General features: G+C 27.8%; 1 protein-coding gene across 3 annotated transcripts in view; it reads left to right on the forward strand.

Moving 5' to 3' along the window:
• Window positions 1-19960, forward strand: part of LOC107450353 (protein O-mannosyl-transferase Tmtc3) — a 141167-nt gene that overhangs the window by 51863 nt on the left and 69344 nt on the right. For 2 of the 3 annotated variants that reach the window (XM_043040419.3, XM_087166148.1), the window contains exon 2: window positions 16772-16959. In XM_043040419.3, coding sequence (XP_042896353.2) covers window positions 16774-16959 — 186 coding nt within the window. In that variant the 5' untranslated portion in view covers window positions 16772-16773. Of the gene's footprint in view, window positions 1-169; window positions 307-16771; window positions 16960-19960 lie in introns of those variants that run through there. The other variant, XM_071178412.2, reaches the window with a different exon arrangement.

Below are 19960 nucleotides of genomic sequence, written 5' to 3' on the forward strand. Positions count from 1 at the left end.
GCTTTTAGATAAAATGACCTTGTCCTTGTGATCAGTCGAAGCAGATGCATTGTTAGTCGATTTTCTAAGAGAATATAAACGCTTTGGAATGCAGTCAACACGTTCTTCTCCAGTTAATGAACATCTGTAATAGGTAGACATTATTTAACAATCTTAAACAAACATCGACAAGTTCTGTTCATGCAAAACATAGAACTTGCAAATCTAATTATTGTGACGAGCTATAAAAATGCTTTAAAAAGGAAATATTAATTAGATTTTACTAAGAAAACTTTATCTTCAAATCTTTTTTTTCTTTAAAAAAAGGTATTTTTGCCTTATTTTTTCAAATAATTTGGATTATTGATAAAATTGTTATTTTGTCTTAATACTTTTTCTTTATATTGTAACTAAATGTCCGATCCTAAATTTGTATCTGTTTTTCGTAAATCTGTGGCATTTCTATTTAAGTTAAAAACCGTTAATAGTTTTATTTAGAATGTTTAATGAATCAGAGGAATTTAAAATCCATTTCTTTTTCATTTTAATATATTATCAAATATTACATAATAATAATACTTATTTAAAAGTAATTGGATAATAATTGATAAGACACAAATATTTATTAAGTTTATATTGCAGTAAATGACAATAATTATTGAAACCTTGAAACAATGCTTAAGTAAAACGTAAAAAAATTTTGCTGATATTTTTGATTTTAATTAACAATGCAATTCAATTTCCCTATACAATTAAAATGATCATCCTATTATCAATTTGAATGCCCTATTTGGATAATTATATCAAAACATTGATTTATATTGTATCAAATCGTTGAAAAAATCACTTCTCTGACTTGTATAATCGAACCAAATAATATTTCTTTAAAACAATACTTGGAAATATTATAGGAAAAAAAGAAACTTTTATTGCATGACGCATAAAATATATACATAACATATATACATAAAATACATAATTTTGATTTAGTTAAAAAATGGTAATAATTTCAAAAAAAGCAATCATCAAATATAATCATAAAAAATTTCAAATCGTGTTATTTAGTAAAAATTTTTTTAAAAAATGCATACAATAAGGATTAGAAAATTTGAACAAAAAAAAAATTAAATAGAGAAAAATTTGTAAATAAATTTCAAAAAGAGATATTCTGCAAAGAAAAAGCCAGTCAAGAAATTTCAAAAAGTGAAATCCAGTATTAAAAGAAATCAGTAAATAAATTGCGAAAAAGACATTCTGAAAAGGAAAAATCAGTAAAGAACTTTCTAAGAGAGACATTTGGCATAATTCTCAGATAAATTAATAATCATTCAACAAAGTTAAAATCAATTACGAATAGAAGCTGTATCATTTTCCCTAAATCCACTTATCTTATTCACTTTTGTTTAAAATCAATTCTTAATAATAATGCAGGTAAAAGAACGAAACTCCTTTATCGTATTATGCATCATTTTACGACGCGGATGCAAATCAATACAGAGCCTCTTTTATTCCAATTTACATCGAAGCATCGAATTACCGCTGTAAGTGACATGCACTTATAAATCAAAAACAAATTCACTCACGCTTTTCGCACTTTGATTATAATTTATGAACTTTAAAGTAAATTTATGAACGTGAAGAGTACTCTTGCACCATAAATCTAAATCTGCCTCACGCATATGCCGACAAGTATCGAATAGGTCGTTTTAATGGCTTACTCGCAAAAGCATATGTAGGTCTTTTTGGAACACTCATTTTGAGATTTTGGCTTTTAAAAATGATTTAATGACCCTAAAAATGCCGAATGAACTGACATTGGGGAAATGGTAACGAGATAAAGATTTTATTTTGAAGAAGAAAAAATTTATTGGGCTTGGCGAAAAAATTGGCGCCAAAGATTTGCCTAATGGAATTTGTTTATGACACATCGATTTATTGGATTTTTGATAAATGGCACATTTTGAACTCTTGTTAATTTAGAATTTAGTGATTTCGAATGAAGTAGTGAGGTTGTTTCTATTTCAACTTTTCTGATGTCATTACCGCAAATGGACATTGATTTTTACTCGAAGTTTAAATAAATTAAAAGTCATTTGGAGAAACTGAATAGTATATCCATTACGAATATATGCTGACTATCTTATAAAATATTAGTTAACATTTTGGGTCCTTAATTAAATGTCACTATTTAACACGGTGCAACAGACATGAACTTATTTCTCGAAATTACATATACTTTTCAGTAATATCTAACAGATGTATTTGTGGGCTACAAATAATTTTGAAAAAAATCCAATGAATGGTGTAACCATTTCTCAAACTTTTATTTCACGTTTCTGAAACGTTAATTTCCTACGATGAAACTGTATAACATTCTATAAAATTCCCAGACACATTTCCAACGCAAATGACTCAAACATGTAATTCATCAGGCGACTAACGTATCTATTAGCGAGCGAAAGGTCCTACAGTGAATTGATCGTAAAGACACGGTTCCCACATTGCCCACTTTGATCAATCTGCGTTGGGACTGAGAGTGTGTGGTATTGATCCTCGTTAAACTGTTCTACCGTAAAGTGCTCGACTTCGCGTGCAGATCGTCGGGCTACCAAAGCGAGGGAGCCATCCCCTCTGCAGAGGATCAATATTGTGAAGGTATGTCTTCGAATCCTCCTCAGGGATGTTTCCCAGACCGTCGCTAATAACCCATTGTGGAGCTCTAATGCGATGATGTACCTACCTAGCGAGCAGAAGCAAAGAGATTTAAGCAAAAGTGTTAATTTAAAAATTAATTATATCCTTCGTTGATTATTAGCTCTCAGTCTCACTCTTGTGATCTTAGATTGTCTGTAAAACACACTGCTAATGAGTAATGTTTTTTTCTATTTTTTAGTGAAGAGAATCGAACCACGGTTCATCAACACTTTAGTATGCTATCATAATCACTTTATATTTTATATCACAGTAAATTAGTTTCTAACAACTAACATTATTTTCAAACGATAGAAACAGCATAATTAAAAAAATATATCAGGAACATTCTAGAAAAATCCCAGAAAAGCTTCAAACTATGACTCAAACATGTAATCCTTCCGACAGCAAACAAATTTTGAGAGAAAAAACAAAAATATTGTGAAAAAAATTTTAGCATAGAAATGAACAATATTCTTCTTTGGTAATTCATTAATAGTTCATTTTTTTTATAAATTATTAGTGTTTCTTTCTTTAATAATGAGACTTAAACCATGGTCCATCATCGCCATATGACCATACTCACTTCACATTTTATATCACATTAAGTTTCCATAAACTAACATTATTTGCCAACGATAGAAAAAAATATAACTTAAAAAAAATTTAGAACATTCTGGAAAAATCCTTATGAAGCTCCAAACGCTTAAGACTCATACATGTAATTCATGTGATAGCAAACGCTAAATAACCAATTCTGTATTGAAGTGCGTATCAAAAAGTGTATTAAGTATATCCTTTGTACAAAATGTACTAATTAAGTACATCCTCTACTTTGTACTTTGTATCCTTTGTATAATACAAAAGTGTATGAAACTATATCCTTTGATATAGTTTAATACACTTTTGTGATCACGCTGTTCATATATTTGTTCACGCTGTTCATGTAAATCACACTATAAATAATGGTTCTTTTTTGTGCCTGTTGGGGATCGAACCCTAGTCCATCAACATTTTTGTCTGCTATCATACTCACTTCATATTTTAGAGTAAACTGATTTCCATTACATCTTACACAGTTAACTGGTTTCCATTATCTATAATAAAGATTTCAATTTTTTTCTAAAAATTTCAATTTTTCAGAATTAATTACAGTTGTAAAAATAAATTAATTATTAATAATTTGTTGCATGAATTCGAATTTGTAATTTCTTCATCTGATTTGCAGTTGCAGTTGTCGGATTTGTAATATAAATTTATGGTTGTCAAATTTGTAATATAAATCATGAAATTTTAGAATCAGAAATTTTTTATTCCTAGTTTTTAAATGTGAGGTGAATCTTTTATGCAAGTTTACATTTGTTAAAAGAAAAAGAAAGGATAATTACGTATCTGTAAATTATCAACTTCACTGCGTCATTCTTCATCACAAAATTCTATAATCACATATTTTAAATTAACATCATATTCATTATTTTAATCATTTTTTTATATTTAGATATGACAAAACAGACTCGTTTCTAGACAAAAAATAAAGTTTTAAACTAAATTTTAAGCACCAAATAACTAGATCCCTTGAGATGAGATTTTATTTTACTCTTAAATAATTAAAAAGAACAATTTCTCAGTTATAACATTTGTCAATAATGTTACAAATAAGTTTTTTTTTATTTGCGTTAAAATGGTATTAAGTTTTATTTATTCATTTATTTTAACAGAGCTCTAAGCAGATTAGTGCAATTCTTTACGTAACATAAATAATTAGCATTTCAGATTTTTGAAAATACTAATAAGCAGCTTTTTGTCATTTTTCTTGAAACTTATTAAAATACCTAAAATATTACTATCATGGGGAACTACATATGTTTTTTTAAACACTTTTCAATATTACTAATTTAAAATTTCAGATCTCGAATCTTTTTTCCAAAAATTATTTTTGCTCTAGTTTTGTTAGAAACTTTAAAAAAATGTTTAGTTAAAGCTGTGCTGTAAAGCTAAATATTTAAGTGTTTCTTTAATATTTTTAAATAATCTTGTAAATTTCCTTTTTAGTAAATTCAATTATGTAATGTATTTCTTACTCTAAATCAGTGTTTCCCAAACTTATGACTTTTGTGTACCCTTTCTAAATTTTCTGTGTACCACCAATGAAAAATGAATGTACTTTTTACTATAAAAAAATTTCACGAAGGTTAAAAATCACAACTGGTTGTTGACACCACTAATTATTAACAGTTAACTCTGCAAAAAATAGCTAATAGAAAAATACGTAATCGTAAATTTTCATGACTAGCTTTGTTTTTAAATAAAAAATTTTGAAATTTTCGTTTGTTGCAAGATATTTCGCATAGGAATGCGTACCCCAGCTTAACTGTTCCCATACCTCTGGGGGTAAGCGTACCACACTTTGGGAAACACTGCTCTAAATAGATAATAGAAAAATCTATAAATAAAATTTGTTATAAAGCCTTCTTATAACTATAAAAAACATTTGCCATACGTATCTAACTACCTTATCAAAAATGGCGCAAGTATAACATATAAAATTGTATAATATTCAACATAAAAAATTAAGAACAGGAATAACAGAGAACTTAAAATATTAAATTAAAATCGTAATTTGCATTAGTAGGTTTATTTTAGTTTGTTCGTAATTTGCAAACACAAGAGACCACATAAGCATTTTATCGAATTAAAATAAAGCAAATAGCCAAACAATTAAATAGCGTTTCATAAATTTAGTCAAATAATAACAGAAAACAATAATAAATGAATTCATAATTCAACCAATTGTCAAGCGATAATAAATGAATTCATAATTAAACCAACTAACGCAGTGGGGTGCTGCATCTGTAAGGACCAAAAACTTTTCCATTTCCGAGCCACGCAAACATGTGACGTCTCTTTAATATGCTCTAGTATTAACCCATTAAAGCCTGAGTTCTTAATAAGCCGTGATACGAAAAAGTTTCGATTAAAAAGGTGATTTATTTTCTTCTGTTAGCTATCACTTCAATTTTGAAAAGAATAAAAAACATTTGCTTGCTATGAAAACAGTCCTGTTTCAGATAAGAAGAATTCTCATAAAAATCACATAATTCACGTAACATGTGTCGACGCTCAGGTAAATATGTACACTCTCAATAAGTGGAAAGAAGTGGACTGTGAATTTGCATAATATTTATTTATTAATATTTGGAAGAGATCTTTTTTTGTAGCTCTTTACGGCTCTCTTTCCACACACTCTCGCTCTGTGTTACATGTTTCCCTAGATGGCGCTACAAAACCGTGCGGATACAGCATGCATGTCACGCTTGGTCAAAATGGGTTAAAGTGGTTGTTTTTAATACTTTTCTGTGAAATAGATACAATAATAAGATGTATATAATTTTCCAATCTAATGCTAGATCATGCAAAAATTTGAAGCGTTTTTTTGTTCATCTCTCTTTTTTAAGAACGAGGAAAAGGCAACGCTTCCTGCCTTAACGTATACAGCGCCCCTCTTCGCTAATAAGCGTAACTACTCGTTAAAAAATGATTTTATCGTTTTTTAGTAATTATTTCTTAAAGTTTTTAAAGATTGCGAGTTTTAAAGAAGCAAAGTTAAATTTTAATCTTACAATGTGATTTATTGTTTTCAACTTTTTAAAATGTATATTTTTTTTAAATTTATTTTCATACCGAATAAAATTAAAATACGAATTTAATTTATACAAGCGCAGTTAGGTTGCTAATTGGTTTTGTGGTTGTTCTTTGTAGTTAGTATCAAATGGAAGAAAAAGGATCTAAAATTACTCAAAATATAATAATATTACGTATAACTATTCCACTGTAGTGTCGCTTTATAAAAGCATAAGAATTTAAATCAAACTTTTAAGTGAATCATAGTAGAATTTTCCTTAACGTACCTTTTTTATTCAATTATCTCTTTAATTATTATCACACTTAGTACTTTTCTGATTTATCTAAACTAACGTAAAAATTTTAGAAGGTAAATTTTTTATAAACCAATGTGAGCCAATGCATAGAACTAAAGCGAAGAAAAACTATTAATTTGTTAAACTTAAAGAAAGGTTTCGTTTGGCAAAAAGTGTAACTATATTAATATTTCTTCAAAAATTCGTGACAATTTAATACATCCAGGAGAATTGGATTACTTCTCCCATTACAACCGGAAAAACCATAATTCTGAAACTTAAAAGGAAAGGAATTTTACCTTCTTTTAATTTCTATCTTGTCATAGTTGAAATTACCATAAAAAAATTTCCTCACGAGAAAGTGTAATGCCATTAAATTAGCATTAATGTAGTCCTAAGGGACAAAAGAAAAGAAAATTAAGAAAATTTGTCGATAATGAAAAAGAGGATAGTCATATTCAAAATATTGATTTTAATTTGTTACAGTGGAGGAAAAAGAAATATTTTTCATTTTTGATAATGGAAAAAAGTTGTTCTCTGGAAGCCAATAATGTTTAAATTTATAAAAAAAAATTTAAATAATCTTAATGTACGTAGTTTCTTAAACTTTATATTAAAAAATACGTATTTTTAGTTATTTTTTCGGCTAATGTTACATAATTAACATTCATGTTCTGTATTTATTATGGAACTAGAAGAAGAAATATCCGTAAGAAAAATAAATTAGTTATACCATGGCATTTGCATGTTTGTAAAATTCCATTAGATATATCCAGTTAATTGAAAAATAAATTATGAATAAAACATTAGTTTAAAATCTTACGTATAATAGGGATACAAATAGAAAATATAGACATTTTTGCCTGAATTTTGAATGGGGTAAAATTAATTAAATAATTAGTAAGAACTTATTATCTCTAGGAAAAAATTAGTAAGTTTAAGAAACCAGGTTGATATTTTTCAAGGTTCATGCAAAATTTTTGTTACTAACTTCAACACTAAATAATATGTTTTAAATTACTAACTTTGATAAACAAATTCTTAGAATCAGAAAATAGTCTTAAGTTTCAATACATTAAAAATTCGGTTATTTTGTTATAAATTATTGTTCATTTCAAAAAAAATAATTCAAAAAGCACTTTTGTAATAGGTTGACCCATCGACATCTTTCGAACGTAAATGGTTGGTAAACAAAAGCTAATCTATCGTTTTTTCTTTATCCGAAAAAAAATTCTTTATAGATAGATCTCTGCCAAACGATAAAATGGAAGGGGTGATGATAACGAATATGGAATCATTGCCTGGTGATGATAGTATTACTCTCCATAGTGATAAACGACAGATCTGGATCTAATGTCCCACCCTTTTTGGCTTGACCAGAGGCGTGCTCCGAATATCGGGAGGGGGGCAGGGTATCATAAAACTTGAGACCCACCCTTGCATAGGCATCGAAATAATCTTAATTATCTCCCACGAGAAGTGGGAAAGATCGGCTTCGGTGAGAAATTGATTTCTATGGAGCTTTTGCATTTACAGATGGGAAACAACGATATGGTCGATTTCCATCCGACATCGGTTACCTTTCAGGTATTTGGATGATGTCCAGCACCTTTGTCCATCATTCGATTTGATGTGGAAAAATGATAATATTGATTTATAAATATTGTAAGATGTATTTTATTATAATTGGATTCGTATATTGAGGTTTTTTTTTATTATTTTTGGACGGTTTAGCATTTTTATGCATTAATCTAATCTGGTGGCGCAGTTGGTTTGTCGTCAGCCTTCTGAGCCCCAGTCTGCGGGTTCGATCCCCGGCCCAGACACCGGATTTTCAGGATGCAGAAAATCCGCAGCGGTCATGTCGTATGATTATGCGGCATGTAAAAAATCCCTGGAGTGCCTTATTGGTTCTTGGCATTTCCGGCAAAATTAAAATTCCTAGTGCACTTTAGCATCCAAATAAGGTGCTGCCATCTAGTGTGGCTGAAACTAGACGTCCAAATTAACATGGCCAACGGTATCTCACCCATTATGGTGGTCCTGAAGGAGTGGATACCACTTCTGAAGAACGCACTAGGTCTGCTCATGTGTGCGCACTTGTGCAGCTCATTGGAAATTTTAAAAAATTAATCAACTTAGAGCGTGTTGAACAGTAAAGTGGTTCAAATTTGTTGAAATCTTTTAATATGGTGCTGATGAACCAGATTATTGCACATTTGAAAATTAATAGTATGCTAGTGTGATTCAACTTGAACGGATATATGGTTGGATTTGACAGCTTAACCCAGTGTTTCCCAAAGTGTGGTACGCGTACCCCCAGGGGTACGGGAACAGTTTAGTGGGGGTACGCGTTCTTATGCGAAATATCTTGCAACAAACGAAAGTTTCAAAACATTTTATTTAAAAACAAAGCTAGCCATGAAAATTTATGATTACGTATTTTTCTATTGACTATTTTTTGCAGAGTTAACAGTTAATATAATATAATTAGTGGTGTGAACAACCAGTTGTGATTTTTTTGCAATTTTTTAATAGTAAAAAATGCATTCATTTTTTTTATTAGTGGTACACAGCTATACGAAAAATTTAGAAAAGGTACATAAAAGTCATAAGTTTGGGAAAGTTTGAGTCATGCAAAAACAGATTAAAACGATGACATTTTCTCAAATTAAAAAAAAAAAAAACAATAAAACGTTAGAACTTCGACATTTTATTGTTTCGTGGAGAAAAAAAATTTCACAAATTGACACTAATTATAGACAAATACAAAAATATGAAATGAAAAATTGAGCAAACATATTTAATAGACCAGTCCCCGGTGATTGCTATACCAAAAATAACATAAACGTAATAACTTGAATCTTGTTACGCGTAATAGATTATAATAATAAATATAATAATGCACCAATAATGGACTTAACTAAAGTGTTCTAGTAGATTACATTGTTTAATGTTCAGATAACAGATTTTCTTTATAAATCCATTTTAAAAGGTTGTGATAATGTGTTTTTTCCCTTTGCAGTATATTCGTTTTATTATTAAAATGAAAAATAAGAAAAGCGTAAAAAATTTTACTTATCGGATTAGTTCCTTTATGCTTCGGAAAATCATGTTCGCGTTATAAAAAATCTTTCTTTTTATTATGCTTTTATATTTCGTTAATAACTTATCATTTTTCTTTATGCACTTTTGCTTTATCATACAATTTTTCTCTTGCTGAAAATACGATGTAATTTCTAAGGATTTGTATTTCTGCTGCGTTTATTTGATTATTAAATCTTTAGAACGAGAATCTTGTTTCTGCAAAAATGTAAATTAAAACCAAGTATTTCTATTACCATTAAATAATGGCACAAACAATCAGTTCACTTGCTAAACAAGTTGTTTATTTTGCTTAATATACTGCTTTTTAATTGCTGACATTTAAATTATATCCAAATTTATTATTCTAATCGTTATTTCTAAGTTTGTCTACTGCTTGGAATTCTCATTTTACAAAATTTTATTCAACAAGGCTTTATTAAGTTTATTTACTTGAAAATTAAAAAATAATAAGTGAAGGAATTTTTAGTACAAATAATGAAAAATTATACCTACCCTCACCGTTCAATCTTAGAAAATAAGCAATTTTCTATCAATCTAAATTTCATATTCTCAAAAAATCTTTAGTATAGTTTGTAGATACCTGTAAAAGAACGTTATTTAATGCTTAAAAAAACTCAAAAGGATTTAGTAGGTGGTTTTTATTTTATAACCGTCGTTGAACAGCTGACCCAATTTTTGGGTTTACGACTACTAATGTTCAACTCTGTAGCCTTGTCATTTTGAACCCAATTCAAAAGACAAGGGAACTCCTGACCCACGTATTGGGAGAAATTTGCTTTCGTGAAGGACTTTTTTTGTTGGAGCTAACCGGCATTTGCTTAATACGAAGGGGGAAACTACGAAAACCTCCCACGGTTAACCTGATGGCAGGGGGACTTTAACCTCTTATCCGTCTACCACTGAGGATATTTCACGGAAATGGGGGACCAGTTTACTCAAAAAGTTAAATCTTTTATAAACGTAAAGTCACCGGGAAAGGCAAGAAATATTAATTAGTTGATATTAGTTAAATACTAGTTCATTTACAACATTGCATTAGCTTCATTTACAATATTTTATTTTTTCCAACTAAAATATTTACTTATTCTATAATATTGCATTTATTTCTTTACAACATTACATTATTACATTTCCAATATTACACTCATAACTTTCACCTATATTACAATACCATATTTATATGTTGTTTATTCTACTTTTATTATTATTTCGTATGTAATTAACATTTTCAAACAACAATAACTCCCTTTGCAATATTTTCTCAATTAGCTTAAATCTTCTCTAGAAATGTTATTAAAAAGACTGTAAATTATGAATTAATGTTAGAAAAATTCACTTACTTTTAATCATTATTCAAAAATCACTCATTTTCAAAAAAAAATTAAAATCCAAAAAATTCAAGTTCACATCTTAGGTCATTTTTAATTATAATCAATATAAAGAGTTTTCTTTTAATCTGCCCATGATCACTTGTCTGGATTCTTCTAAAATAAAATTAATTAATTAAATCCTGAAGCTAAACTTTTCAACTAATCAACAAGTTTATAAACTATATTTATCAGTTTTTAACCTCCAGGAAGAAAAAAGACACACAGTACAACGAAAATTTCTGTTTTTCTTTTATTTTTGCTGACGTGTACTTTTTAGTTACAACTTTTCAGTAAATTATTTAGCGGAAGAGCTCGACAGATCTTCTAACTGGATATTTAATTAATTTCTTAATTATAGAAAATTTTGTCAGAGGGATGAGAATTTCTTTTTATTTTGAAAATGCTGCAGGTTTAATAGATTTCAAGCGCAGGTTATTTTATAATTTTGAGTTGATTAATTTCATTATAAAATTAAATTTTAAAATAACTTAAATGAATGTTGATTATCTTTAAACTAATGCATTTTAATTACATTGTATTTATTTTAAAATATTTTTAGATAATTTATTTTTCTTAAAGCAAAATCTTTATCTTTGATACTCTTGTTATCAAAAAATTTCATTTCGTGGCATTAAAGCAATTTTTTCAGTTTATTTTTTCACTTTATAATTGACAAATATTATAGAAAACTACAGGGTTAAAAAGTCTAAATTTAAATAGGTAAATGTTGTTGTGTATTAAATTAGTAAAGGATGATTGACCCTTTAAGAAATACATTATCTTAATTGACCCTTTAAAAAATGCATCCTGCTGATCTTTTGTTTAGCACATCCTTTGGTAAAAAAGATCAATTTTGTAAATTTATACTTACCCTAATTTTTTATAAATTTCACCAGTTTAAAACTTTTTTTTAAAAAATTACAAGCTGTTTGTTCGGATGTATCAAATTCGCATAGCTGTCACCATCTCAATTTTTTAAAAGTATAAATAATACCAAGGCTTACTTTTACAAAAATTATTAGAACTGATTAAATTTCTTCAACTACGTTATTTTTAAAGCCTGCTAAAAAAAATTTGAAAACGGTAAAATTGCCCTCAAATTTAAAAAAAAAATAAGAAATTTTGAAAAAAATATCTTCTCTATGTATCCTTTTCTAAGAATATTGTGCTATTTTTTTCATTTCAAAATACTTTATTTGTTTTTTTCCCTTTTTCGTCATGTTAAACCTTTTGGTGCTTACTTATTTAGCAGCAATAATCTGCAATTCTTAAAAAATTTTATTAGTTTGAATGAAATTTTCTGTATATTTTAACATTACAGGACAACTGCTTTAAAAAGTAATATATTAAGTTTTCTTAGTTATTATTCGTAAATTTCTTCATGTAACATCTTTTTTGTTTTAGCAAACGTTGACTATACATACTTATGAAAAAATAACGACCTTTTACGAAAGCAAACTATAAGAAACGATCTGGCAATACTAATACTTCTCAAATAACTAAGAAATTGATACCGAGCAGTATTCAATCAATAAGAACAGAGCGATCTGTCATGTGTGCCAAAACGATAAGACATTTAAGTGAACAAAACTGAAGGCTATCATCCAAGAAAAAAGGAAACAAATTTGTGCCGTCTGTTAACACAACATTCTTAAGAAATCGATTTTCCGCTTTTTTTTTAAAAAAAAAAGAGAACAAAAATAAGAAATAAATAAATGTAATATATGAAAGAGCATCAAGAAAATTTAGACTGAGGCGGTATCTTTATCTTCGAGTATTATTATCTTCTGTTCTTTTTTCTGAAATATTTTCCGTTTATTTGTTGGCAATCGAAGCGAAAGACAAAACAATCGTCTGTCAGAAATGAAGGACTATAAGAAACGAACGAGCAGACGATATTGTTGGAATTGATAAGAAGAAAAGCCTCGTTATATTTCATGCTTCTAAGTAGGCTATTTTTAACAAAAATGAAAAAAAAGAAATGTCCTCAAACAAAAGTTTCAGCAAGCAGTTTTTTTTTATACGTAAAAGAAACAATTTACTACTCTTACATTATATAAACAAAAAAAATGAAAATCAATTTTTAAAATAAGACATAAATGAAGTGCTTAATCTTACACAGCATTTAATTTGTTGTGTAATAAGCTAAAGGTATTTTTGATCTAATGGATTCTGCACTCCTGGTTTAACGAAAAATATTTTTAATTTAACTTTCACAATTTTAAAAAGATAGCTATAGAACGATCCTTTTTAAATATTTTCATGCCTTATTTTATTAATTTAAAGAAATGACGTGTATGGTTGTCTCAATCCTGATTGTTTGTTGAAATATGGCATATGTTTATGCTAGCAAATGTTCTTTCCATTCTATTTCGAGAATGCCAAGCCCATCAAGTGTCTATTCTCTTAAGTGACACATTCTATATTCTTTCAAGCGGATTTCAATTATTTTACTGCATATTTTTACTTACCAAAAAGACAGACATGAAGCCATGCCGAACATGAACAATCTAATTATGCATCGAAGTTGCCAGGTATACAAAACAAAAATATAACACGGTTACAATAAAATACATAAAGAAACAATAAAGAAAAGGATGAAAACGCGATAAAGAAACAATAAAGTAAAAGATGAAAACGCGATATAATTATATTTCAAGAAATTTGATGTGTGTTAAGGCGCAGTATTTAACTTTGCCTTAATTAACATTCTAACATATGTGGAGACAGACTTAGCTCAACTTTAATACACCATTTAAAGTATCAACAGGCCTGACGCGTAGTGATAGTCTTGACATCATGATCTTCTGACTGACGTCTTGATCCCATGTGTGGGTATTTGTGATCTCCTCTTCTTGAAGTGCAAGCACCCAATTCCAATTATTTGTCAGAATATGCAGAGTCATTTGACAGAATAGAAAAAAGTTTCTTAAAAAAGTAGTCTTATGGTAAAAAAAAATTCTTAAATTTAAATTTTATTTATGATTTTAAAAAAAACTATTGAAATTCGTTTTTACGAGATACCCCATATGCGCTTCCATTTCGTTCATGTGATATTTAAAAAGCTTCTATATGAGAGTAACAAAGTTGATTTTAGGTTTAAAATTCGCTTAAAGTAGTAAAACATATGTTTTTCAGGTGACAAAACAGATAAAAAAAATAATAAATGTGTTGCCCTTTGCTACTTATGAAGTCTTATGGCCAATATTGAAAAAAAAATATTTAAAATTTTTATTGTTAATCATTAACAATGAATTATTTTCCCTTATAGAAGTAATGAAGAAAATTAACATTATTTAATCAATATTGATAAGTAACTTAAAACAATTGTTTATGGTTGTAGTACAATCAAATTCATAGTTGAGAAAACAATGACAATGCTTTAAAAAACGCAAACGATTAAAAAATATGTGAGCAATAGCAATCACTTGTCTAAAAAGTACGATTTAAGATTAGTAGGTATTGGTTTAAAATTTTAATTTATTCTTCAGAAATAATAAACCATTTTCCTTTACAGAAGTTTTGAAAAAGTCCATGTTGGCTAAGCAGCATAGATTATGAACTTAAATAGATTGTTCGTTGTTATGGATAATTCCATCCCCAAAGAGCAGTAAAAAGTATGGTTGTAAAATCATGGCAATATTTGAAGAACGCAAACAATTTAGAATGGGTTGACGGAAACAAAGCAACTGCTTGTCTATATAATAAAAATATATTTCTTTCATTGAGTTATTTCGAAATTTTAAATTTGCAAGTTTAAAGCATATTATTAATGTACGGAACCAGAGAAATTTTGCTAAATATTCATCAGTACTCTAAAAAAAATTTATATCATCTTATTCTAAAGAATCTAAATAATATTCTAAAGAATTTTTAAGTTAGACAACGATTTTATCTTTTGTTTTTCAGCCAGCATTTATTGACCACAGTTGAATTTTGAGTTTTTTCTTCTGTATTGATAATTTGCCAAAATAATTTAAATGAATCGAAAACTATCTTCTAGATTTCAACCCCCTGGTTGCTTTCTTGCATAACAAAACAGTTTCTTTATATGTTTTTCTGAAAGAAAAAGGTGTATATAAGGAAACTTTCACATAATGTGAACAAGGTAGCGAAAGCTCATTTAAGCATTTTGTGGTTTAATGCAAACAATTTAAATGTAATCATTAAGCAACCAAAATTTTAGAATTACTTTCAATTTTATAAATTTTAATCGAAAATTGTTCTTACGAATTTAACAGAAAAATTTAGTTACTTTAAAAGAAATTATATTAAATATACCTTTATTTTTTAGCAATTTCTAAATCGAAATATTTTGAATCAAATTACATCCAGCTTCAATGATTAAAAAATAATCAAAAAATTTTTTTTTAAAAAAAAAACTTATATACTAATCAGAAAAACATTCTCTGGAGCTTAGCAACAATATTTTAAATCTTTAAATCTTATTAAAATGGAAATTCTCAGAGGTAAAAAGAACAACTAAAAGTTTTAAAAAAACTATTATTTATTCTTTCTAAAAATCATTTAAATATTTTCTCATTCTTTCTTTAATGATGAAGCGCATTAGGAGGCATTAAAGCTGTTTCAAGAGGCAAAAAAAAAAGAATATAAAAAGCTAATTTAAAATCTTTTATTCACTTTTTCACCCGCTTTTATAAGTAGGCAAAATATTTATCCGATTAAGAACAAACAAAATGGTAATGGATTTAAATTTTGCATTGAAATCATTTCCATTACGTTTTTATTTACATACATACAATCCGGATGATATTAAATAAAAGTGATGTAGTAAAAATAAAATTCATGAAGTTTGTTTAAAATCTAAAAGATTTAGAATAGTTTGAAAACTTAAAATCTAATGAAATCCATAGAGTATATATCAATTACCTATAAGTTTTCATTAATATAATTACTAAAACTAATATTTCACTCCAAAAAGGATTATGTTTAGTGGTCTGGTAACTTGGTAACAAATTCTGTATTTTAACATTAGAAAGACTGAAGATTGCTGTATATCTAGAAAGACAGAAGGGTGACTCACTATTTAAAAGATGCTTACAAATTCTATCTGTAACCGCGTTTTTCATTTCATCAATAATTTTTTTGTGTTTCTGGGGGAATATTTAGTGCAAACTATGCCTCTGAGCAATGTAGTGTTCGTTCAAAAACCACCATAAAATGAATATTTGCAAACTGTTGAAAAATGTGATTCTGAAAGGGGACTCACTATTCAAAAGATGCTTACAAAATACCATCTATGCCCGTGTGTTTCATTCCATCAATAATTTTGTGTTTTTCTGGCGGAATATTTAGTACTAACTACGCCTCTCAGAAATTTAGCGTTCGTTCAAAAACCACCATAAAATGAATGTTTGCAAAGTGTTGAAAAATGCGATGCCTAGTTCTCCCCGCTCTTAAGATTTAAGAGTTCATAAACACGCATATAATTGTACGTACAGACTTTCTATTCAATTCAATATAATCTTATAATTATAAATAAATTAATGAAAATGTATATTTTTGTGAAATAGTATATTTTTTTTTATCTAAAGTCGTGTAATTGTGATTTTTTTTATTTAATTTAATTATAAATTTTTCGCCATTTTTCATAAAATAACGTTTCGTTAAATTTTCATTAAATAAGGCCAGTCATTTGCACACAAAAAAATAAAATGTATTCTCATGACTTTTTTTTTGTTTCAGATATGGAGAGAGAAAAAGTTTTTCCATTTCTGCTAATGGTAGTTGTAGCAGCTTGTTACAGTAATTCGTTACTGTGTGGTCTTGTATTTGATGACCTAGCAGCGATTCGAGACAATAGAGATATTAGAACACACACCCCTCTCATCAATATTTTTAAGAATGATTTTTGGGGAACACCAATAAAGAAAGTAAGTAATTTATTTACTGCATTAAGTTGTATAGAGTGTTCTTATATATGGTGACCGTTTATACACTTTACAACCCTTTTCAAAAATAATGTCAAAAATTTCATCAGAAAGTGAAAATAATTAGTTAAGCCAAGAAAAAACAGAAATGCTCTCGATGAATGTGGGTGTACAGTGAGCCAAGAGAGAAAAAAAAACTGGCCACTCTGGATGGCTTTTGATCTAATGATCGGATTATCACCTTATAGGACTCATTCATACTGATTTCAGACCTCAAATATGCTAATTAATTAAAGCAGGCGATATTTTAAGTTACGAAATTGGGAGCAAAAACGTATTTTATTCGAATAAACATACCTTTTTTTCAATGGAATTGGATTTCTGACCCCCAAAAATATAGGAGATAGAGTCAATCTGAGAAACATGGTCCCCGTAATTTGGTCAGGAAAACAATCCTAAGTTTGGACCCCTTAATGTTATTTTGTGCATATTCCGCCATATTTCGAAAAATTTTTAAGGAAACCGAAATATTTTTGCCTACAATTATAAAATTCGTCAATCCAAAGATGATTCCACGCAAAATATAAATGTTAATAAATATTCATTATTTTTTAATATTTTATTAAATAATGGTCAAAAAAAATTTGAAATGTAAGGTTCTTTACATCATTTTAAAGTGTGTAATTTTACGTGGCGAAATGCAAAATTTCAGCAAAATCGGTTGTATATTTTCTGAGAAATCGAATTTTAAATATACGACTTTTTCAAAATTTGATTTCTCAGGAACTATTCAGCCGATTTCCCTCAAAGTTCATAGTTGCATGTAAAATTACATACTTTAAAATGATGTAAAAGTTGTATGCCTTACAATTCAAAATTTTTTCGACTATTATTTAATAAAATAATCAAAAATAACGAATAGTTACTAAAATTTATATACTAATTTCATATAGTGACTAATTTATAATGCTTCATTATGCTTTGTTATGCTCCATTAAGTGTTTCATTTTATTATGTATTTTTATAATTATGCATTCAAATATATCCTGTGCACAGTTGGGTATTAGGATCATGTTTTCAAAAAAATGTCACCCTTGTTCATTAATAACTCAGAAAATAATTATCAAACTCCCGATTTTTTTTCAAAAAATTAACAATTTATCCAAATTAAGGCTTCAGATTATTTCTAAAACTCTTATTTCAAAGTAGTTTCAAGCTTCAAAAGGAGCCAAGGAGCTAACCACTTTTTTCAAATAAGCTATAAAATCTGATGAACAATATTGAAAGCAGAACATTCTTTAATATATCGAATTAAATTCGCAATATCTAATTACATTTTCACTAAGTCTTATTTGTTCCTAATGTCTAATAATTTTTTTTATATTAAGTTTGATACTCACCTCTCATAGTTTGATAAAGAAACGAAAGCAAAGTTGGATCTAACTTGAAGAAAATTGTAATAAATTTAAAATAAAAAACACTACTGTCTATCTATTGCTAAGTAAAAGATGGATGAAACCATATATAATTATGAAACTAAAACTTGCTAATAAATGTTCCTAAAATCTGTTTTAATTTATTCGGAAATATTTTATAAAAATAACATTATTTAACAACGTAATTAGATTAGTCTTGATATATCTTTAAAAACAAATGCTGTGCTTAATAAATAATTAACGAGCAAATACTGAGATACTTCAATTAAAATTAGTAAATTGAAATGAATTTTAAGAACTGAAATAAAGTTCTGAGTTTTTTTGAGAAGATAATTAGAAAATTTAGGAAGCGTGTCGAAGATAAAAGCTTTAAATTTAAATAAATAATGAAAATACAAAAAAAATTCTAAATTACGATGGTTCTCCCGAACAATTCTAAAACTTAGAAACAGAAATTTGCATCATTCATTTTGACTGTATATTTCGTTATGAACTGATGCTTCTTAAAACGAGTAAAAAGAGTAAAAGAAGAATTGTGCTCATTTCCTAAATAAACTCATTTATAATAAAAGAAAAAAAAAGAAAACCGATGTATTTTTATGCTTAGAAGAATTTTAGATTTTAAAATTATCTGTGGTTGTTGTTTAATTTATATTTAACGAATACTTTGCAACTAATCTCTACATGGAGAAAAACAATTCTGAAAAATTAGTCTATTTGTCAGAAAATACGATACCTGTTAAACAAAAACTATAATTCTGGCTAATAAAACCAAAATATATAAAGCACCGTATATGATTTACCGGAAATTCTGTTTTGCAAAACTACGGTTCTTATTACCACATATTTAGTAAAAAATAATGACTGAAAAGTAAATTTAAGAATGAATGTTTTGGCTCGCTTTAAGGAATTGTAAAAAAAATGACCAAATGTTATCCCATTTACAACCAGCATGTTAATAAAACTACATTTTATTGTTAATTTTACTAAGAATCATAATAATTGAGCTTCCGTAAAATTAATCGTGTTTTTTGTTCCCATAGAGATAGAACCAAAAAAATTACATTTTACCATATCTTGGAGGTGGTTTTGATCATACTTTTGTTTTTTCATTTTGTGTAAATACTTTTACTTTGAAATGAAATTCCAAAATATTTTAGTGGCCCTTAATTTTTCAAAACAAGATAATAAATTTTTTGTTACAGTTAAGCTGTTTTTCAAAATTTAATCTGCAGTTTTATAGTTTGAGTGTTACTTAATTTGCCAATGGGTAAACATGTATGCAATGATGGCTTGCTAAGCCAGTATACTGTAAAAAATTCCAGATCAAGTTACGGCATAAAGAACAGGAACTTTGGGTGTATCATCCCGAAAAAATCTTTACTACCGTAAAATATTATACCGTAATTTTTTCCGCTATACTTATTTAATCACAGTGATCCGTTATTTTTTCAGTAATATTTATTTAATTAGAGTAATTCAGTGATTTTACTGTAATTATTACTACTTTTTTGCTCCGCCACATGTGATGGCCGCTACTTTTTTGGCCGCCACATGAAAAAAATGGG

Source organism: Parasteatoda tepidariorum, chromosome 6, assembly GCF_982258835.1.
Source record: "Parasteatoda tepidariorum strain Cologne lab strain chromosome 6, Ptep-v5.0, whole genome shotgun sequence".
Classification (NCBI taxonomy): domain Eukaryota; kingdom Metazoa; phylum Arthropoda; class Arachnida; order Araneae; family Theridiidae; genus Parasteatoda; species Parasteatoda tepidariorum.